Source organism: Pseudochaenichthys georgianus, chromosome 6 (assembly GCF_902827115.2).
Source record: "Pseudochaenichthys georgianus chromosome 6, fPseGeo1.2, whole genome shotgun sequence".
Lineage (NCBI taxonomy): Eukaryota > Metazoa > Chordata > Actinopteri > Perciformes > Channichthyidae > Pseudochaenichthys > Pseudochaenichthys georgianus.
The window spans coordinates 31,499,510-31,522,078 of NC_047508.1; the positions used below are offsets into that span (position 1 = coordinate 31,499,510).

At 38.7% G+C, this 22,569-nt stretch overlaps 2 protein-coding genes across 5 annotated transcripts; one reads left to right on the forward strand and one right to left on the reverse strand.

The window, feature by feature from the left end:
* Positions 1-7,280: 7,280 nt before the first annotated feature.
* Positions 7,281-16,233, reverse strand: gldn (gliomedin). 3 transcript variants are annotated; one of them, XM_071203534.1, is made up of 28 exons: positions 15,821-16,233; positions 14,668-14,719; positions 14,546-14,563; positions 14,389-14,460; positions 14,190-14,282; positions 13,701-13,823; positions 13,223-13,279; positions 13,013-13,102; positions 12,845-12,937; positions 12,674-12,748; positions 12,371-12,463; positions 12,204-12,287; positions 11,705-11,779; positions 10,363-10,530; positions 10,123-10,200; positions 9,936-10,028; positions 9,781-9,855; positions 9,565-9,645; positions 9,380-9,472; positions 9,222-9,293; positions 9,028-9,108; positions 8,861-8,944; positions 8,717-8,779; positions 8,525-8,593; positions 8,334-8,402; positions 8,112-8,237; positions 7,876-8,026; positions 7,281-7,790 (listed from the first exon to the last, which is right to left on the reverse strand). In XM_071203534.1, exons 1-28 carry the CDS (start codon positions 16,136-16,138, stop codon positions 7,328-7,330), a joined length of 3,009 nt encoding a protein of 1,002 aa, XP_071059635.1. In that variant the 5' UTR covers positions 16,139-16,233; the 3' UTR covers positions 7,281-7,327. The 3 variants fall into 3 exon arrangements, with proteins under 3 accessions (XP_071059635.1, XP_071059634.1, XP_033940516.1); XM_071203533.1 differs by having other exon boundaries at positions 9,219-9,293; positions 15,821-16,231; XM_034084625.2 differs by lacking the exon at positions 10,363-10,530 and having other exon boundaries at positions 9,219-9,293; positions 15,821-16,222.
* A 1,045-nt stretch (positions 16,234-17,278) lies between these two features.
* Positions 17,279-21,525, forward strand: cyp19a1a (cytochrome P450, family 19, subfamily A, polypeptide 1a). 2 transcript variants are annotated; one of them, XM_034084654.1, is made up of 10 exons: positions 17,282-17,486; positions 18,124-18,316; positions 18,589-18,739; positions 18,817-18,971; positions 19,175-19,351; positions 19,443-19,557; positions 19,638-19,752; positions 19,826-19,988; positions 20,061-20,299; positions 20,374-21,525. In XM_034084654.1, exons 2-10 carry the CDS (start codon positions 18,184-18,186, stop codon positions 20,602-20,604), a joined length of 1,479 nt encoding a protein of 492 aa, XP_033940545.1. In that variant the 5' UTR covers positions 17,282-17,486; positions 18,124-18,183; the 3' UTR covers positions 20,605-21,525. The 2 variants fall into 2 exon arrangements, with proteins under 2 accessions (XP_033940544.1, XP_033940545.1); XM_034084653.1 differs by having other exon boundaries at positions 17,279-17,486; positions 19,826-20,299.
* The last annotated feature ends 1,044 nt before the right edge of the window (positions 21,526-22,569 follow it).

A 22,569-nucleotide genomic window follows, 5' to 3' on the forward strand; every position in this document is an offset into this window, starting at 1 on the left:
GGATTTTGTATTATATAACTACACTAATAATGTCCTGTTTTCGTTTTTGACAAAAAAGTGAGCTCTAGAGTAATATTTTTCTCCAGAGGAGGATTAACATTCCTATCAGTCACACTTTGCAACTTGATCTCTGCATAATACCCTCTTTGTAAATCAACATCTACAAAGTTAACAGACATAAAGTTTATAAGGGTCATTTAAAATTGAGAAAACATGTGGTATAATTGTATTGAGAGCCCCAGGTGGGCTAGCTGCATTGTTGTCTCCTCCTGGCTGGTTTTCTCTTTAAATCAATCACATTACTTTTCTTTTCTTCGCTGCTCATATCACTCTGTTAGTGGGATTAGATCAGTGCTTCTCAAAGTGTGGTCCGCGGACCACTGGTGGTCCGTGAGCGCTCCCTAGAGGTCCGTGAGTATATTGGTAACATTTCACATTTGAAATAAATATATACATTTAAGTTTTCCGCACTCTCGCGGGAATATCTCCGCAATGGAACGAGCTTAAGTTTCACTTTCTATTGCATGATAAAGCCCAGGGCAACACCTTCGTCACACATGTTGCCACTTGTTTGTGCAACACACTCTCACTCCCTAAACGTCCAATAGCGACGTTTGGTCAGTGTCCGTGGCGTCCAATTGTGACGCTCCTAGGCTCCTTCAGCGTCATAAAGGGACGCAAATAGCTTTCAACTGATTGCAATGTATTCCCATCTGCGTCGGGATTTGACGCTCATGGAAGCGGCATTCGTTTATGTCGGCTGCCCTTAAAGGCAATGTGAGCGTCTATTCCCATTGGATAACGGAGAATTGTACAACCGGAAGTAAGTATTCCTCTTAATGTCGATTGATTTTACAGTGATATCTGCACTACTCATCGACTAAAAAACACCAGATTATCCTTGTTAATTACACAACATTGATTGGTTTAAATTGTGTGCAATGCTTTTGTATTTTTCCCCTTCGATTCGGAGAAACAAATATTTTTTCTGAGTAAAGGATGGCAGAAGACACTACACTACCCAGAATCCCCAGCTATCGTTTGGACTACACCATGTGCTCTGTTTGACAAACCCCGTTTTTTTCACCATTCATTCCGATGGCTGGCGTCTATGTCACATGATCTTCACATTTCTCCCTGCAGAAAAAGAAAACATGGCCGAACTTCGTTTTATTCTCGGTGGGAAATGCCTATTTTAAAGTTAGTTTGGCCATTAAAATGCGTTTTGATGTCATTTGATGCGAGAAATATGAGTTGTTATTTCAGATTATGTGTGCAGTGGATGTACATGATCTTTAGTTTGCTAGTTATTACGAAGATTACTTCAGGAAATCGCGACGTTTTCATTGTTACCAAGGTGGTTGCTAGGGACGCTGCTATCGATATTATTTCTGTTATGTTGTGTAACTGTTTAATGGTGTTATCTTTATTGCTACCCCCTTCCCCGTCAATGTATAGTGTTGGTTCACAGCCTAAACATATTAGTTTAACAAAATCCGCATCTAAAGATAGCCTACGTTATTTTCCCCTGTGCAATTCCAGTCTCACATCTCACAGCACATCGTCATTAACAAATACCGGAAACAGACCGAAAACATTTAAAAAAAAAAATAATACTTTATTCCGAGTGTGCTTGCTTTTCTCTTTGAAAGTCATCACATAACGGCATTGTAATACACGGTTCGGCTGCATTAAATATTACATATCTGCCGTAGTTCTGTATTTACAGAGCCCTGATGAGAAGACCTCTAGACAAACATGCGGAACTGAAAACGTGATGTGGATCATAAATATATCAGCCATTAAACAACATATTACATTTCTTTTCACACAATACGTCTCCTTGCAGTATCAACACTAATTCGGCTCACTTTTATATTTGATCCAATTGGTAGATAGGCTGTATTTACACCATAAAGGTGCACAGCTGATATAAAGGGACACCTGGTGGTTAAAGCATGTTATTGAATTTAATTATTTTTATTATTAGATATTAATACGATCCCTATAAAGTATATTCATTACTCGTTATTCTCTACTAATAGTTAATTAAAGACTGTATATAATGACTATTTTGCACATCCCTTTCAAGATTTCAAGATGTTCTAAGGTTTATTGACATATCATATAGGCCTACACAACTGTGGTGTAGTTCTGCACTGAATGAAAAACTTGAGTTGCAGGTTCCTCAATAGTGCATTAAGACATCTATCAATATTTGTGCATACCTCCAGCAATGTTAACTATGTTGAAGCACATATTTTAACTGATATTATACATAATGTATTATACTCTTATAAGATGTATGTAGATATTTCATCTCCGGCCTTGTCAGGTATTGAACAATCAATAAATATAAAACACAGAATTTGTGTGATTATACTAAATGATTTTCAAATAAACTGCATATTTAACTGTTACACATGCTGATGTGACGCAAATGTTCCAACTTGGGATCAATAAAGTATATCTTATCTTAAGCTGATCGATGGCTACTGCCATATTTGCAAAATGTGCCTCTGAACCTTGACAAGTGCATGTTTCAGGCTTATCAATTCATGTAATGTAATGTAATGTTATCAATTAACAACAGGAGGGGTCACAAACATAAGACCAGCTGTTAAATAAAGCTCTTCTGACCTTAGCTGGCATGTGGGTATATATATTAATACTGCCCATAATGGGCACAAGCAATTTTCACCCATTTATTAATTATATGTTTTAAATGTGAGTGTTTCCTGTCCCCTAAACCTCCAGGGATGTACACAGTTTAATACTGGCAACTTCTTATTATGGGAAATACGAAAACGTCTTTTAAAACTACAACTCCCAGTAGAGACGTGCCATAGAGAACATGTTGCGAAACAGAATAGCCAGCATGTGTAGTTCTGGGCAGAGCTATTTAATAGAATCAATTATACTCCATTACATGTCCTTATTCTGTTTTGTACTGTTTTCTACGTCATACCTTTTTATATTTGTAATAAATCTCGTTTTTATGGTTCATCAGTGTTGTTTTCATTTGTGGAGGGATGAATGAGTAAATAAATGAATCAATGGACATTGGTAAAAGCAAGGCAAGGCAAGTTTATTTATATAGCACTTTTCAACACAAGGCAATTCAAAGTGCTTTACAAAAAATGAAAGACATTAAGAAAATGGCATTTAAAATCAGTCATTAAAAAGAAAAGCTAATAAAATAAACATTAAAAGAAAAAATACATGGATAAAAGTTACAGTGCAGTCTAAGATATGAATAGTTCAATTAAAAGCAGCGACAAAAAGAAAAGTCTTCAGCCTGGAAGTACTGCTTTTTATTGATCTAAATTACTTAACCTAACAAGTTAACCTTCTTCTTGGACGCAGCTATGTATGAAATCAAGTCATTTTAAGAGTGCATTTAACGTGTACAGGGTAACAACAGACAGACAAAAAGTCCTCAGTCTAATGGAATAATCCACGAGCTCAGCCAATGAACCTAGCGATGCGAACATGGTAGTCCAGGAATGATAGTTTGATAAATTTGAGTTTGATATACTTTATTAATCCCCGTGGGGAAATTGTTTGTAGCTGGAGTTGGCTGATAAACGCTGCTAGTCAATGTTGATTCGATGGTCAACTCTGTTCCCAGATAGTAAAACCTCTCACAAATACCGCGTATATAACGCAAATACCTCGGACTTAGTGATGTATTAAGACATATGACAAAACATGACATAAAACAAGCATACAGCACTGTTTACAATCCATTTGGTCTGGTTTAGCGCAACCATGTAGGCGGCCATCTTTCACTTCTGTTGACAATATGCAGCTACCCAATTGGTGGAGCACGATCACGTGACGAACCGTGGCACTACTTTGGACCAAGATATTATTACGCTTTGAAGGGACTAGTTCAGCCAATAATTACGTGCCTAGAAGAATTGGCAGGAATTTTAGCGACGAACTTTTTTTTGGTGGATAAGCATGACTCGTTCTTTTTTATGAACTAAAGATTGTGTAGTTCCACTTCTGTGGAGCGGGATTTCTTTTCTAGAGGACTTTTCGAGGTTCACCTTGCGGCCTACTCAGAGCACACTCTCCAATCACAGACTATCACGGGGTTTGTCAAACAGAGCACATGGTGTAGTCCAAACGATAGCTGGGGATTCTGGGTAGTGTAGTGTCTTCTGCCATCCTTTACTCAGAACAAATATTTGTTTCTCCGAATCGAAGGGGAAAAATACAAAAGCATTGCACACAATTTAAGCCAATCAATGTTGTGTAATTAACAAGGATAATCTGGTGTTTTTTAGTCGATGAGTAGTGCAGATATCACTGTAAAATCAATCGACAGTAAGAGGAATACTTACACCCGGGTGTACAATTCTCCGTTATCCAATGGGAATGGACGCTCACATTACCTTTAAGGGCAGCCGACACAAACGAATGCCGTGCTTCCATGAGCGTCAAATCCCGACGCAGATGGGAATACATTAGGCTTGTTTGAGACAAGCAAGACCTGCGCAGACCTGCGCAGTTGCGATCAACGTCTTGCTAGTGCGTTGCATGATGGTTAGTCATTTTGTCCGACTTGCTCTGGAGGCTCGCCCACATGAGACTTTGAAATCTCGCGCGACAAAGACGCCTGCAGCCTTGAGAGCGAGGCGAGGCGAGTTGGCGCAGTTGCTCTCCACGAGCTGCGGAAGCGAAATGCTTGATGGGAAACGGCTCGCTGGTATCTCGAGCTGAGCGCTCATTGGTGGTTTTTACCACGTGCTGCTGATGAAACTCTCCAATTGGCTGGCAAAAGTTTGTTGTTGTTTTGTGTCAGTTTTACGTCGCCACATCCATTCCCATTTTTCATCATTGTTCCACAATGTTTATCATCATGAAATTAATATCTATATATTTTATACTATACTGCTTACCGTTTTCATACTTTATATATCTTAGCATATTCATACACACTGTTCATACTGCTCACAGGCTGATATCTAGTGTATTCATACCCCACTGTTTATTCATCATTCAATTCATTCTATATGTTATTCTGTAGATTGAGTACATTACTTTCCACTTCACTGCTTGTTGCACCTGGTTAGAAGCTAAACTGTATTTTGTTGTCTCAGTACCTGTAATATGTGCAATAACAATAAAGTTTCTCTTTAAGTTAAACCAAATCATTAAAATAAAATCTATTGTAATGTAATGATTTGGTTTAACCTTATTTATTGAATACATCATTTAAAATGGCAAGATTAAATCAAATTACATCCATGTTGTACACATCATAAAGCTTAAAGTGGCAGCTAAAGAATTAATACAGCAGCAGGTCTGTTCAATTCATGCTCATTAAGCTTCATGTGTGCGGATCTGAAGGGACTGATCATTTGTAGCCTCTCCACCTATCAGTTTTGCAAACATTAAGAGGGAGGAGCATTTCTAATTATGGAACCCAGTCACTGGTGTGGTTCATCATCATGACTGAATTAACAAACCTATATAAAGCAATGGAGATCACCTTTGTCTACAGTGGGTAACATGGAATTTCCGCCATTGCAAACCCAGCCAGTCAAGCCGACTCCGAGTCCGAGCTGTCCGACTTAAGACGAGCTTTTTGACACCTCCCCCGGCTGCGATCGGCTACTCTCGTCTACTTTCGAGGCGAGCCGCAATGTGTCTCAAACAAGCCTATTGCAATCAGTTGAAAGCTATTTGCGTCCCTTTATGACGCTGAAGGAGCCTAGGAGCGTCACAATTGGACGCCACAGACACTGACCAAACGTCGCTATTGGACGCTTAGGGAGTGAGAGTGTGTTGGTTTGTACCATTTTCAGGTGATTTATAATCTGTTCTAGAAAAACGATGTGTTTTGGGATATTTGTGGAGTTAGGTGGTCCGCGAGTCTTTTTATTGGTTAAGTGGTCCTTGGTATGAAAAAGTTTGAGAAACACTGGATTAGATCCACTGAAGACTAAGTAAACCAGCCAGCAATAAATACATTAAAGTAACTTTGATTTAGAAAGAGGACATGATTTTTCTCTGGCTGTGTGATCAGAATTGTAATGTTTGACAGGTATATGTTGTCTTCTGGATATTAAACCCTCTTTTTTCTCAAACTCATCTATCAGCACTCAATATGTGTAGACTACATCTAAAGCCCTTGTTCATCATTATATGTGCTATCTTACATAACATACCCACAGTGCATCAAAATTACACGATACATTTATTAAAATATATTTGTTTATTTCAATAACAAATGTAGCAACAAATTAGATAATATGAAAAGATTATTATAGAAGCAGACTGTTGCAGCTCTGTGAATCTCAACTGTTAAGCCCTGAGCCTGTTTTTCAGGTCTCAGGCTCGAAAATGACATTCCCAGAACAAATGACCATATCTTCCCTTCTAAAAGGGTTAAATTAATAATCTTTTATTTTTTACTTATAGTGAAAACTACCCTTGGATGATGGTAAGGTAGACTAAAAGCTTTAGGAATCCAAAGTACAACATATAATAAGTACCCTGTATCAAGATTGATGCAAAACAAGTGACATTTTACCTTTTTAGAGAGGTTTAGCAAAAGAAAATTGGATTTTCCATATCTCTGGCCCCCCTTGGTCGATTTTGCTGATTGACATCTCTTTCTAACCGTCAGAGCCAATGGAATCGAGGGAAAGTTCCCTATACACACACAGCTTACCAAATAAGGAGTGAGAGAGACACATAGAAAAACCGGAAGCTGCGCTAACCTCTGGTGGCTACCATTAGCAGCTAATTTATCGTCTCCGATTTTTGCATAACAATTGAATTATGGACTATCAATATTTTTTTCAAAGTAACAGACACATTGCTATAACCTATGGATTAACCTTCAGCCGCGTTTTTTCTCGTTTTAATGCCATTGAACATGACTTTTGATCAGAATAACAGCTAAAGTGAGCATATCTCCGTGTTTGTATTTGCTTCCCCTTTCACGAGTTCAGATCGCTCAGTAATGATCCTTATATTTCTATAATCTGTGGACTCTCAGGATGTTATCTAAGCTTGTTTGTGCAGATCCAATAAGTATATCGATCAGTGTAGCTAGAGGTCTGTGCTAATGGCCTTAAGATTGTTTCGCTCATAGCTAATTCAGAGGTGCTAGCTTTGTGCAGATTCCTGCAGATGACGCGTTTTCCCGCCGGTATCGGGGGTGCTGTGTAAAAGAGGTTAATACAAAAATTACAAATTACCCTTCATCCTTCATGCTGCATAAATCAAGCATTGTGGTCAATAAATTAATTTCAACTGAATGGGAGTTGAAAAATAACTTTATTACTTACAAGGTTTGTGGAAATTCTTAGGTGTATTTGAGTTTGACCTTGCAGATCTTTACACTGCTGTTGTCCCACATGTACAGAACTTTTTTGTTCGGGTAATAAGACAGCATAGCCAGGGTGCCATTAGCTGGCCTCAAATCAAAACTTGCATCCAGAGGACTCTCTCTCATCAAATCAAAGGCATATGTGACCCTTCTGTCTTTATCATCCGTAAAATATAGCACCCCACATACAATGAAAGCATTGCCTGCTTTAGTTGTAGGGTAGTGAGTGTTAATGACAGATTCCACAGAGAATGTGTCAGGATTTAACTTTGCAACCATTGTATCATCTTCTGTATCCGCTGCAAAAATGACCCACAGTCCGTTTTCATCCACTGCAAACTTGAAATACGTCTTTGAGTTGCGGGAAAGATAGTTCAGGTTGTTATATCTGCTGTTTGCCATGGTCAGAGTTTTGGTTCTTCTGGTGTTCAGGTCAAATCTGTGAAATGATAATCAATGGTTAGTTAAATAGACCTAAACAAAAGTTAGTAGCAAGTTAATACAATTATACCACTAAGACTCACTTTATAAGTCTGTTTGATCCTCCGTTGTGAAAATAAAATGAGCTCTTGTAAACGACATGACCACAGCCCTGGAAGAACCCCTTGGCATCTATCGTCTTGGTTCTTGTATCCGGTGATGCTGAAATGTTCCTGTGCTCCACCAGATGTCGACCTGGAGAGGCAGTGTTTACAAGTTCAAATATACACATGAACTCTGTCTGACTTTTGGTTTCTTTATAAAATGAAAGGAAAATCACCTGAAAAATGATCGGCCAGCCAGTATCGATCTTGATCCACCTGGAATGCATCGGACATCCAAGCTCCAAAAGTGCTTTGCATTTTGGTGGCTTTCTCTGAACATTTAATGTTTCTAATGTTGCACGCTAAATCAAAGACACATAATGCCCTTCAATATTTGTTAGAGTTGATATACACACTTACATTCAAACATTATTTGAAACATGATTTCCATAACTGACCAGTTTTTGTCAATCGTTCATTGTTTTTCACATTTATCCTGTTAATAGTCTGGAGTGGATATGATGAGTCTAGAAAAAGGGAAGAACAAAAAAAACAAGAAGTAGAATCATTCATAATTTCATTTTAAGTATTAGAAACTAAAATGAGTAGTTAATATTATATAAATATGGGACACAAAACACAATCATACCCCTTTCCATGGGTGTATCATTAATGTTTCCAGTGTTGTTGACCCTTTCCAGGTCTACAGATAGTGAGGCTGCAACATGAAGGTAAACACAAATAGATTAACACACAACAATAGTGTAATAGTGCAGAATAATTCAATCATACTAAAACCAAGTGTTACCTTTACATATTATTCAAAAACAATGCTTCCTACCTTTCAATGATGGCTGTGTAGCATTATTGAGTGCATCACTGTTTTGGTCCGCAGACAGTGGAGCTGTTTAATGAAATAAAACATTATATGTATTGTTTTAAAGTCACTTGCTTTCCTGTTAATTCAAAACAGAGTGCTCCTTGCCTGTTATTGTCGCCTCTGTAGCATTGACCCTTTCGGTGTCCTTCGATATGTCGTGGCTGTCGTTTTGAGGAAGCAATACAGACTCTGAAATTAAAAGTATTGGGTTTGTTTTCATTTAGTTAAAGTTTGTCTCAACAGTATCCTTGCTGCTCAAAATTGTTGTTTACCAGCTTCAAAGGTTGTGTCTTGATGTTTCTCAGAGTGAGAAACATCTCTGTAGATCTCAGTTGAATATGGTGTTGGTGATTCTGCAGAAAGAAAGAGGATATTCAACAAAAAGCGATGGAACAGATGATAAATAAAAGTGTGAAACCAAATGTGTGAATGATATTGATACCATTTGATGACAGTTGCTTACCACCTTTCATGGGTTTATCAATAATGGTTCCACTGTGTTTAAAGGCATCATTGCTTTGTTCTGCAGAATCCGGAGCTTTTTAAAGAGAGGACACATTCAATAAAACGATTTAAAGTTATGGTCATTTGTTTTGCTAATTATTCAAACATCATATATCCTACCTGTTACTAATGTCAATGTTGATTCTGTAGCATGTTCACTCTTAATATCCTTCAGTGCGCCATGACCGTTTCCTGGATAAAGTGATACTGACCCTAGAAGAAAAAATATATATATAAGTGTTTTATTTTTTTTCTTCATAGAGAAGTTTGTCTTCGCAGTCTCCCTCTGGCTCAACGTGGCTTACCAGTTTCCACTTTTATGTCTTGATGTTTCTCAGAGTCAGAAGCATCTCTGTTGTTGTCAGTTGAATGTGGAGTAGGTGATTCTGCAGGGAGAAAGATAATATGCAACAAAAAGTGATCAAACAGATAATACATATCTCTCTTTTGAGGGAGGAGGAAAATTAAATGTGTGAATGAATATTGATCCCAAATTGTGAACCCAGTAGACCATTTCTTACCACTTCTCATGGGTTTATCAATAATGGTTCCCCTGTTACTAAAGGCATCACTGTGTTGGTCTGCAGAAAGTGGAGCTTATACAAATAAATGAAACATAAATAAACATCATAAAGTTATGGTCACTAGCTTTGCTCATAATAAAAACATTGTATACCTCTTAATGTTGTTATTGTTGCCTCTGTAGCATGTTCTCTATTGGCATTGTTCAATGTGCCATTACCACCATCCTGGTTAAGTGATACTGACTCTATAAAATTAATAAAGAAAATAGTGTTTATTTGTTTTTCTTCATATATTCAAAGTTTGTCTTAACAGTCTTCCATTGTGTCAACATTACTTACCAGTTTCCACTTTTATGTTTTGGAGTTTCTCAGAGTCAGAAACATCTCTGTTGGTTGTTGGATGTGGAGTTGGTGATTCTGCAGGAAGAAAGATGACATTAAACCAGAAGAGATGGTACTGATATTAAATCATATTAAAATGTGATGTCTTAATTCCTGAACAGCATATCATCAAATCCTCAGCTCATAAACTTGGCTGTTGTTTATTTCTGTAGAAGATTAAATCCACAGTGTACTCACCAGTAACCTGGAACATCCAGTTAATCCATCTCTCAACGCTAGTTAATTTAGTGGGAATGCTGTTAACAGCATTCCAACTAACTGTTCTTCTACGGACAACATTTTTATTATTATTCCGCCGGGTTATTTTGGCCCTCTTCTCCTCCCGCATTGAACATCGCAGAAACTCTGTTCAAACATCAAAACGTTGAGCTCGGTCGGGAATCGATGGCTATTACTTTTATCATTCATAACTTTCATAATTCCAGAGATACATCCCATAATACATCACATTTTTAACATTAACATTTTAGACTGCACTGTAACTTTTATCCATGTATTTTTCCTTAATGTTTATTTTATTAGCTTTTCTTTTTTAATGCTTAATGTCTTTCATTTTTTTTTTTTTTGTAAAGCACTTTGAATTGCCTTGCGTTGAAAAGTGCGATATAAATAAACTTGCCTTGCCTTGCCTTGCCATTGAAGTCAATGGAGGAAATCTTCAGACTTCAACAAATCTTCATGCGAGTTCAACTGCTAACTGTTCATTCATACCTTCACTCAGACACCTCATTCCAACTTTAAAATGTTACACATCTTTCTGACATTATTCGTGTAAAACAACTTTTAAATCTGATTCTTACTTTTAGAGATATTAAACATTGTTCAGACCTTGTTTTAGAGGTTTTCTTCACATTTTAACATTAACTAGAGTGTGTGATGTCACAGCTAGAGTGGAGGACAGCTTGAAATTCGCATTCATATATTTTGTTTAAACTGCCATAATTCCCAAACCCTACATTCCTGAGAGATAATTGTTCATGACAAACGTAGGAAAACATCTCGTAGCTTGCAAAAATAATTAAACAAAATGCCTCGAGGGCATGAAGTGACAAAAACGTTCAAAATTCTTCCATTGAAGCCCATTGTAATTTCAGGCAGATATTTCCTCACGGTAGCAGCCGAGGGCTTGAACACATTCAAGCCCTCAGTGTTCATGTATCATTTCAATCTAAATTCTTCACTTTCTTCTTACACATTTCATTTCAATCTAAATTATTCACTTTCTTCTTACACATTTCATTTTAATCTAAATGATTCACTTTCTTCTTACACATTACATTTCAGCATAGCAGTTTAGCGTCAGCTTTTCAGCATAAAGCATTCCCACTAGCAATTTCCTCAGGAATTGCATTCTCTAGTTTCTGGTTGTTATTGTTTTGGGGTGATAATAAAGAGTCTAAAAGATTATACGACAAATAGATATATTGTGAGTAGTCTACAACTTTTATAAGGTTAAGTGTATATTGTGCTCTTCCACCTGTTTGAATAAAGGGCAGCAGATGTGTATTCTGATTCTTACCACTTTTATTGGATGCATCAATAATGGCTCCACTGTTATTGAAGGAATCGCTGTTTTGGTCTTCAGACAGTGGAGCTGTTGAAGGGAATTCATTATTAAATGAAGTTTTAAAAAAGTAATTTTCACCCCTTTTACTCATAATTCCAAACAGAGTTATTCCTACCTGTTAATAATATAGTTGTTGTATACTGTATGTATAAAGGAATGTATAGTAACCAGATAAATAGATTAAACAACTTTTGGATTTAAATGATTGTGATAATTTAACATGGCCTTTTTTTTATTATTTATTTTATTCCATGTGTTTATGATTTTTTACCAATACATGAATATCAAATGTTTTGCTGAATTTGTATGTCCTACCACACATTGTTCACTTTATGAGTTTAAGCTATGTTCTAATATTAAGAAGGTCTGAAGGATTAAAAAGATCTGATACTGACATTTCTATTGAGAAAAATAACAATACTAGGTCTTAAAATAAATCCTTCCAGCTCACCAGAATCTGTATCTCGAAGTATCTCAGTGTCAGTAACATTAATATCATCTGCGGCTTCATGAGCTCGATGTTGCGTTGGTAAGACTGTGGAGAGTTAATAAGACAGCATGAATAACAGAATGAAGTGAAGACCACACATTTCATGGAGGAGTCTGAGTATCTCTTACCTGCTAATAACATTATTGATGCCTCTGTAACATTTTGTGTGCTGTTTTCAGTCCACGTGTCATGTCTGTAGGCTGGACGCGGTGACACTAAATCTGTATTAATTAAAACTGAATTTAGATGACCATATATTTTTTAACTAAATAAAATACTAAACAAGTATATGGTATACTTTGTCTTGAAACAACAGTGACTGGATAACTGTTAACTGGATTTTACATTTGTTTTTAGAGTGATCTAAATTGAAATGTGAATGGGTGAATACTGAGATCAAACATAGTCTATATAATATGAACGTTTCTTACCACTTTTCATTGGGATGTCCGTAATGATTCCACTGCCATTGAAGGCGCCACTGTTTTGGTCTTGAGAAAGTGGGGCTGTAGAATGAAACATTATGCAACAGTTACAAACATTAACAGTGTTATAGCACCTTTAATCAGATGTTTAATTATAATCCAAAACACAGTTAATACCTGTTAATAATCTGATTGATGCTTCTGTGACATTCTCTGAGTTGGTCTCGTTCAAGGTGTCATGGCCATACTCAGGATGACCTGATACTGACTCTAGATGGAAACATTAAACAAGATGAAAAGTGTTCTCAGGTCTTACAGCAAAGTTTTCACATAATGGATGCTTACCAGACTCTTTACTTGTGTTGAGAGTTTCTTTAAAGGCAGTAACATTCAATACGTCTTGGCTCTCATTGGCTGCGTGTGGTGTTGGTGGTTCTGTGGAAATAAAGACATCATATAATGTTAAATGAAAAGTAACATGAAGACTAAAGTCACAAACAGCATATCACCTAAATGATTAACTCATAATTGTTGTAGTTCTGAATTTCATCCTACCAGTGTTGTTTATTGTTGAGCTGCTGTTTTCTTTATCCGCCAAAGAAGGAGATGAGTCTAAATATGTAGGAAAAGATTATAAATGAAGTTTTAACTTTTAAAAACCTTTCTTAAAAAAATAATAATAGAACAAATATGTTGTATAGAAATTATTTTAAATATTTAAGATTCAGCATTTAGGCCAATAAAATATATCTTTTAATTTTTCAACCACAAATCCTGGCTGGCAGTGTGTAGATCCCTGATTTAGATAATATTAGATTTTAATTTAATAAAAGGAAATACAATGTTCAGACACCAAAACTTGAAAGTTGAACGAAACATAAAACGAAAACAAAATCTAAATTAATAGAAAATATGTTGTTGTTGTTGTCAGGTAATACTTTTCTGTTAGAGAAGAACTAATACATCCCAAGTCCTTGCTACAACCGTGAAACGTGCTGGCTTATTAATAATGATTCAGTGAAGATGTTCTCACCCGTCAACATGTTGTTTTGATGGATGTGTTCTTCGATGGTGTTGTTTCTCACTTCATTATTACAGTACCGAGCAGGACAGTGGGGACCAGGTGGGCCGGCTGGGCCCCTCGGACCAGGAGGACCTGGAGATATCAACAAACAACACTGCTAGTCAATGACAGTCGCTCTCTACAACAAGATTAAAACATTAAAGCTTGAAGGGAAATCAAAACGTGTTTTTCCCCCAAATTAGTTCTCAAAGGTTTTGGTTCCCTTTTTTACTATATCCCACAATAGGATTAAGTTTGGCGGAAAACATGGTGACCATCTTATTATTTTAGAACGTCACAAGTAGTGGAGCTAAACAGGTTAAGTTTGTCCTCTATATAAAGAATATACAACACTTCCTGATGATATCAACTAAAGTGACAGCTTTTCAAATGTTATCTTGAGTCTGATAGATTATCTCTCTGTTAATATATTTATTTATATCAGGTTAAAAAAAATACCTTCAACGAGAATGTCATTGCAGGTCTCTCCTTTAGGTCGGGGGGGCCCAGGGTCTCCTTTGGTTCTGCATTCTCCTTTTTCACCTGGACGTCCTAGTCATTGACAGATTATTAGTTTAAAACCACTGAGTTGAGTTCTGATGCACGCCCGAGGAAGGGTTAGTCTTATTCTGTTTATTTCAGACGGCAGATCTCTCACCTCTCCTCCCTCGTCTCCCCTCCAGCCCGGGCACTCCCTGCTGTCCTGCTGACCCCGCTCTACCTGGTAAACCTAACAGGAAAAAGTGCCGTGAATGAAGTAGCAAATTCACTTTAATGTAATAGTTTATGCAATTAATTATGTTGCCCATTTTTACCTTTTGGGCCAGGTGGACCTGGGGGAAAATAAAACATTGAAATGTTTAACACAAGTTAAATAGAGTAGAGCAGCACACATAAAAACCACAGCTGATGTATGTCCACAGAGCATGAAGTGCACCTGTTGAACAGACTCCTCTGGAGCCGTTACACAGATCCATGAGGGCTTTGACCTGAAATGAAGAAAGCAGAAAAAGCAGGTGAGGTCGATGTTGATGGTAAATACATCTGGAGGCTTTCTACAATTCATAGTTTGGTTTTTAAATCACTTGGATGCAAACATATTATTTTTCTTTCTCGTGAGACATCTCTCAGCATTTGAAAGACAAAAACAAGATACAACTATATTTACCTCCCATTTAAGAGCAGACACGATTATTTGATTAATTGATTAAACACAATTCTCCCTGGCAGCACTTTTGATAATTAATTAATTGTGCATGTTATCTTTAAGACAAAAGTTGACTTTTTCTGCATCTTCTAGGATGGACGTGGATCGGACAAAAAAAGCTATTTGAAGTTCCTTCCTCTCGGAACTTGTATTGAGCATTGTTTTTACTATTTTCTGGCACATCACAATTAAAAACAATTAATCCATGCATCTTGTGCATCCATGCACCCGAGGCGTGTGGCGCAGTGGGTAGTGTGTTGGTGTTCGGATCAGGGGGTCACAGGTTCAAATCCCACTGCAGTCAGCATGTCGTTGTGTCCCTGGGCAAGACACTTCACCCCAAATTGCTCCTGTGGGGATTGCCCACAGTATTGAGTATGTAAGTCGCTTTGGATAAAAGCGTCTAACAAGTTAAATGTAATGTAATCTTGAAAAAAGTTGTTCTAATCAAGTTTTTGTTTGAGTATTACTAATCATTACTTATGATTATTTATCTTTCCGGTTAATATTATAACTACATATTGTTTTGGTAAAGCACTTGTGTGCCTCTGATAAATGTGCTGTCAAAACACGCAGTAGCGCCCTCTGGAGAAAGGCCAGGATGTGTGTCGGATGTGAGTACAGTAGAGGGAGGAGCCGTCACGCTCCACTAAGTATTTGTCCAGAAAACTCTCACTGGAAAAAAGATCTCTGCAAAAAGACTTTAAGATTATTTGTATTACTCAGACATGCTTCTTCTCCCAAAAGGGAAAAGGAGAAGGAAATGTCTCTATAAAAGATGACAGCAAGGAGTTGTCGATTGCTCCCCTGTTCTGTCTTATAAAAACATTCTCCACTAGTCACATGTTCATAGAGCCCACATTAAAATCATTAGGTGTCTTACAGGAACCATGGAGTATGCCATCGTCATCATCATGTCCTTCTCCTCTTGGGTCAGATCCTCCTCCTGGTGTCTTCTGCTGCGTTGGAGCTTCCTCAGCTCTCTGGCCTCTGCAGGGTCTTGGTTCAGGACCCCCGCCTGCAGCCTGCAGCTCTGGGACAGCTCCTGCATCTGAGCCTCCAGCCGCACCAGCTCCTCCGTCAGCTCCTTCTGTCGAACCAGCAGGAACACCAACGCTCCTGAGCTCAGCAGCAGCAGTGCACACAACCCCACCAGCAGCAGCACTTTCCACGCCAGACAAACTCCACTCCTCTCCTTCATGTTTGAGCCCTGTTGCTGCTCCCCCGCTGCAGAGTAATCTGAGCTCTGACACTCACTAGCACATACAGCACATATCTGATAACCAGCCAACAGATGAGACGTCAGAGGGAAACTACGCTGGAGGGAAATCAACATGTCAAGATATGTTTGTAACTCGTACCCAAATGATGCATTGCGTAAGAAAAAGCATCTGGGAAACAGATCAAGTGTGTAGGCCTGCTTGATTCAGAAGCCACTTATGGACATATTTCAAGAATGACATACCCTTCACACACAGTGTTGTGCCTTTCTTTATTCTCATCCTCTTTCTTTCAAAATTGCCACCAGTCAGTCCTACGCAAAATGACATGAAAGTGGAATAAATAAGTGGTGAACAAGGGGATCTTTCTTTGGATCTACAAAAGAGCTTTCACATTGCTTCCAGTAAACGACTGCAAGTGGATGTGTGTGCGTGCAATACAATCTCTTTCTAATAAATAGTTTTTATTTTCATGAATACTGTTATGGACATCCAAATGGAAGGTTATAGTTACATGCTTTTCTCCCCTTGTGCTGGTGATGTTTCCGAAAATCTATAATTATCAAGTTGAGTCTCTCTACTACAATGAGAGCAGGCTTGGCAGCCAATTGAGGATAAACACCCCCCCCCCCTCCAGGGCGACATCTTCTTCAGCAGAATAACAGCTTTTCATTTAGGCTATTCAGGAGCTGAGCTGGAAGGACAGCTCGTCAGAAGAAAACAACTTCTGCACAGACACTGATTTTAAAATATGCATCCAGGCTCATTTTGGAAGTAATGGAGCACCGACACTCATTTCAAATGACAAGTGTTTCCATTTTAAAGATGACAATGTCTTTTCCCCCAGTTTCCTTTTGTGAATGGCTGGTTAAATCCCTGCTCTCTTTGACACAGGTTAGTCTGACCCAGCTAATTAATTTCCCCTGAATACCCTCCTAACTGGGTGAATTGGACAGTGGGGTTTCTTTCTTTTGAATAAACCCCTATTAAAAAAACCTAACGATACAGAGTACATCGTATGAAAGACCGGTGGGTTTTGCTTTATATGAATAAAAAGACTACACTTTTGGGTCCCTCTGAGGCTGCTTTGTGGTTCAGATGTGCGCTGTTATCCTGCCTGTTCACTGTTCGGCCATGTAAAAGTCCTTGTAGCCCCAAGTGGCAGTGTTCCTAAGCAACCAGTAAAATAAGGGCTTAACTGAGGATTTATAAACACTTGAACCAGTGCGATTTATGAGGAGAATTAAATCATCTGGAAAACCAGCAGAAAGACCTTCCTCTTCTGAAACTTTCCTCTCACTCCTCAGGAGCAGGACACTACCAAGAGAAGTAAGTGAAATGATTTGATAACTTTATTTTAGAATTTAAATAAATGTTCGTAATAGTTTTATATTTAATATATACTATATTTGCTATATCTTTATTTCGTTTTATGCTTTCATCACTAAATTATTCTTACCTGGTTTATATGTATTTTAATGTTATTTGTCCATGTCATTCTTGTGTGTTGTTATTTTGCTTATTTGTGCTTTGCCTTGAAAATCAATAACATAATAAGTAAATGATTATAATAAATAGATATAAATAATTGTTTTAATAATCCCGTTGAAGGTGTAGAAACGTCTTGGAGTGCAAACAAATGTTTAACCACCTTTTTAGTTGATACAAATACATTAAAACATGTGGACTTAGTTCCTGTGTTGAGACACCGTCTTAGCCACATTTTGAAATGTAATTTAAACTCTTATTCTGCATTGTGTTTCGATGTAGTTCTGCCTCAAATATACTCAGCTAACTGTATATATGCTCTTGGGAGAAGAGACTAATGTTATGAGCATGATACAACTGCTGTAATGTAAAGAAGAAAAGGTAATAATACATCAGGACAAGAGAATTACAATGGATTTAAAGTGTAAGGTTCTGTTTTGTAACTAATGGATGAGTTTGTGCTGTCCTCTGGCGAAAGGACACAGACCTTTATGTGCAGAGGACAGACAGAGTGAGGTGAGGTGCGTTTGTGAAGAGGATGCAGCCGCTGGAGAAACTCACCGCCATCCTGATGGAGGTCGACTCGGTGTCTGAAATCACCGCCGCCCTTCTTCTTCTTCTGCTGCTGCTCTTCACTGTCTGGAGTCGAACACACCGCTCACATATACCTGGTAAAAGACTTAACTTATACTTAACTTGTAAAGATTCATCCCATTGTGTGCGAAGGACTGCAGGTGTTGGCAGATAGATACGATTTTTAAAATGTTCAGCGTTTTGCATTTGAATAATCCCAGTAAATGTTCATAATTTAAAGTAAATGTTTCTGCATCATGATATGAACACAATGACATGATAGTTCACTGATTTCCATAACGTCAGACCTGTGTTTTCACTTAAGGCATTGGAGCACACAGTTAATTTATCACCTGCTTCCCTCTGGCAGGTCCTTTCTTCCTGGCAGGGCTCGGTCCTCTCCTCTCCTACAGCAGATTCATCTGGACTGGGATAGGAACAGCAAGCAACTACTACAACAAAAAGTATGGCAGCATGGTCCGAGTCTGGATTAATGGCGAGGAGACCCTCATTCTGAGCAGGCAAGCCAACTGAAATAAACAACGCTGTACATTTACCCATTATCTGATGAATCTGTAGTAAGTCAAAGCGTCTTCAGGTCCTCAGCAGTGTATCATGTTCTGAAGAGCGCCCACTACACGGCCAGGTTTGGGAGCAAGAAAGGGCTGGAGTGCGTCGGGATGGAGGGGAGGGGGATCATCTTCAACAGCGATGTCCCGCTCTGGAGTAAAGTGAGGGCTTATTTTTCTAAAGGTGAGCAATTACCTTAAACAAGAGAGTATGGAGTCAACGTCTTTTGGTGCTTTATTTCTCCTCTTTCTTTGAAGAAACATACAAAAAATGTAACCAACGTGGACTTTTCACTCAATTAAAAAAGTTTGAAGGGGCCCCATTATGCTCAAGGAGATAATTCAAACCCCTGCAGATGGCAATCACCACTGTCATTTGTTTTACAGCTCTGACAGGCCCCGGCCTCCAGAGGACGGTGAGGGTCTGCGTGAGCTCCACAGCCAAACACCTGGACCGCCTGCAGGAGATGAGCGACCCCTCCCAACACGTGGACGCCCTCAAACTGCTGAGAGCCGTCGTGGTGGAAATCTCCAACAGGCTGTTCCTCAGGGTGCCGCTCAACGGTCAGCAGCAAATGTAGAATACAAACTGTGAATCACCTGCCAGCAAACATATCACATTGTTCTCATGTTCTATTGTCTGCTTATAACTCAGAAAAGGACTTGCTGCAGAAAATCCAAAACTACTTTGAGACCTGGCAGACAGTTCTTATAAAGCCTGATATCTTCTTCAAGATTGGATGGCTGTACAACAAGCACAAGACAGCAGCGTAAAGCCGCACATCACAACAACTTAACGTCTGCCTCGTGGTTTCTTCAAGCTAATCTCTCTGTTACTGTGTGCCAACAGCCAGGAGCTGCAAGACGTGATGGAGAGCCTTCTTGAAGAGAAAAGGAAGATGATAAATGAGTCTGAGAAGTTGGATGATGATCGTGACTTTGCAACAGAGCTGATCTTTGCTCAGGTACGTCTCTTTTAATACATCTATTCCACCAGTCCTATAGTTCCCACCCTGATCATGTCATGTGTTTGAACAGAACATCGGAGAGCTTTCAGCGGATAACGTCCGGCAGTGCGTGCTGGAGATGGTGATCGCTGCACCTGACACTCTTTCCATCAGCCTCTTCTTCATGCTGATGCTTCTGAAACAAAACCCAGACGTGGAGCTGAGGATAGTGGAGGAGATGAACACCGTTATAAGTGAGTACATGTGTGCTTCGTGGATCTCAGTTTCTCTCCAACAATCCTTTAACGCTGCTTTTTCATTTCCAGGTCAAACGGATGAAAACATTGATTATCATAGCTTGAAAGTGCTGGATAGTTTCATTAATGAGTCTTTGAGGTTTCACCCGGTGGTCGACTTCACGATGAGAAAAGCTCTGGAAGACGACACCATCGATGGCATTCAAATCCCAAAAGGCACCAACATCATTCTCAACATCGGTCTCATGCACAAGTCTGAATTCTTCCCCAAACCAGACGAGTTCAGCCTGATGAACTTTGACAAAACAGTAAGTCATCAGAACATTACGTGGCTCTGGAAACAGAGACAAAGCCTCAGTGTTTGCCCTCTTCTGTTTGGCAGGTTCCCAGTCGCTTCTTCCAACCCTTCGGCTGCGGGCCGCGCTCCTGCGTGGGCAAACACATCGCCATGGTGATGATGAAGGCCATCCTGGTGACCTTGTTGTCTCGTTACACCGTGTGTCCTCGCCGCGGCTGCACACTGGACAGTATCAGGCAGACCAACAACCTGTCGCAGCAGCCGGTGGAGGACGAGCACGGCCTGGCCATGCGCTTCATCCCCCGGACAGCATGAACGCACACAGGAAGCACCGAGACACACGCGGGGGTTAGATTTGAGGAAAACCACTACAAAGCATGTAAAGTTTCAAACTGATACAAAAATATTCCTTGGCCAAAATGTAATAAGTTGCAAAAATTCCACAAACATCAGTAACTTCAAAGTTTGTAATTTTGTTTGGAAGTTACATCAGGTGTTTCTACTACCTTGCCATTATTGACCTTTAGCAAACAAGGTTGGAGGTTGTAGCTGATACAGAGCAGAGAAGGCTTGCTTTGCCAGCACTTGGGATACAGTGTAAAATACAGGGTGGACATGTATACATAGTTTGTTGTCTTGAGGTCACAAAAAACAATATAAAGGCAAAAAAAGAAAACTACATGTGATGTGTTGCTTTTGTGTCATTTGTTTTCACATTAATCCTAGTTCAAACCTGTTCAGATATACTGTTGTTATGTCGTGTAAATGTGTGTTAGTGTGTTTTGTATTCATCTGTGTTTTCTTTGGAAGCTCAGAGACGCTGTTGGTCTGTTTTTAAAATCTCACCCGTTTTGTTTTTCTCTGCTGTTGAAGACTCAAGCAGAGGCCGAAAAGAAGGTTTGCAGGGATTATCTGTACCGTTTTAAAAAAAAAAACATTTGATGTTTCAAACAGGAGAGCAAAACAAATTGCCAAGATTTCTTTTTGACATCATGGGGAAATGAAATCACACCTGGAAAAAAATCATGATTGATTTAAGTGTTATTTAGAACATAGGGAGAGGTGCACTTCCTATCCTGTGCACTCTCATCAGAGTATTATTAACCTCCTAAGGGAGACAATAAAACTCTATCTATCATATGAACATATTTTCTTTACTGTGATAATGTCTTTTTTTTGCTTCCAGCTAATACGTGTGTATTTAATGAATGAATAACAATTGAGTCATAAAGTTTATTTACATGTGTATTTATTCATAAGTTAGCAGAATGCAGTGACAGGCACAACATTGATTTCCTCTGTACCACAGGCACAAATCAAACACGCCTCCTGGCATTAGATCATAAGGCGTTGGGTTAGAGTTGAGTTTCACACACATCGATAACTTCATGCCGTGCCTGCAGTCAGGACACAGGCCACAAAGAACTTCCCTTCAGGTCGGGTAAAATAAAACAGGCCGAGACAAGTCAAATCTCTCAAATGAAGGAGCACTATGACTTTTTTCTTTCAGAGAAATGAATATAAAATATTTTCTGTAAGAATATAAATCCAATAAATACGTTTTTAATACTGCATTGATACAAAAATATAATAATCAAAGACCACTAAAAATCCACCTTTCAGCGAAACCCACAGAAACATGAATGCATAGATCACCATATCACGCAGAAGGCAGCGTCTGCAAAACATGAGGGAAAACTGAAACGCTCCTCACATTAACGCACAATATGGACATCGAAGAGTTAAATGATCATTGCTATTTTCAAGACAACACACTCTCTTCATAGATGTAAGAAATACGTGTAACGGCTGCATTCAGTGTCAGCATAATGCAGTCCTTAAGACGTAGAGACAAACAGGGATGTAAACATTTTCCTTGTGTTTAAACTTCAGCCATAAGGATGAGCAGGTTGAGTTAGAGTGCTTAAAATGTTCCTATCATGGTTTGATTCCTAACTAGGACAAATATATACATTTCATTTGGTACTGCTAAAAGATCCTTCCTGTGCTTCTCCTCAAGACACATTATAAATAACATCAAACATGTGTCCTTGTGTCAGCGCTTCCCTCAGTATCGCCTTTGTCTGATTACAAGTCACTGTTATGATCGTTCTAGCCTAGAAAATAAAGCAGATTTGATATCAATCATTTTACCAATCAGAAAGCAGGACATGATAGTTGAGTATTTAGCATGCAGACCAGCAGCACAACGCGTACTGTAGAGATTCATGATTTCCCCTTCACACCAAGAAAACTATACTTATGTCCTCTCTAACAGTG

What these genes read in the sequence shown, in the direction of transcription:
- cyp19a1a (XM_034084653.1), top strand. Translation starts at nt 18,184, where the DNA reads ATGCAGCCGCTGGAGAAACTCACCGCCATCCTGATGGAGGTCGACTCG. An exon ending in GAGGGCTTATTTTTCTAAAG is followed by an intron (nt 18,972 to 19,174) that starts GTGAGCAATTAC and finishes TTTGTTTTACAG; the next exon opens with CTCTGACAGGCCCCGGCCTC. An exon ending in CAGAGCTGATCTTTGCTCAG is followed by an intron (nt 19,753 to 19,825) that starts GTACGTCTCTTT and finishes GTGTTTGAACAG; the next exon opens with AACATCGGAGAGCTTTCAGC.
- gldn (XM_071203533.1), bottom strand. Translation starts at nt 16,138, where the DNA reads ATGAAGGAGAGGAGTGGAGTTTGTCTGGCGTGGAAAGTGCTGCTGCTG. An exon ending in AGACATAAAAGTGGAAACTG is followed by an intron (nt 9,473 to 9,564) that starts GTAAGCCACGTT and finishes TTTTTCTTCTAG; the next exon opens with GGTCAGTATCACTTTATCCA. An exon ending in TACACAGCCATCATTGAAAG is followed by an intron (nt 8,594 to 8,716) that starts GTAGGAAGCATT and finishes TTCATGTTGCAG; the next exon opens with CCTCACTATCTGTAGACCTG.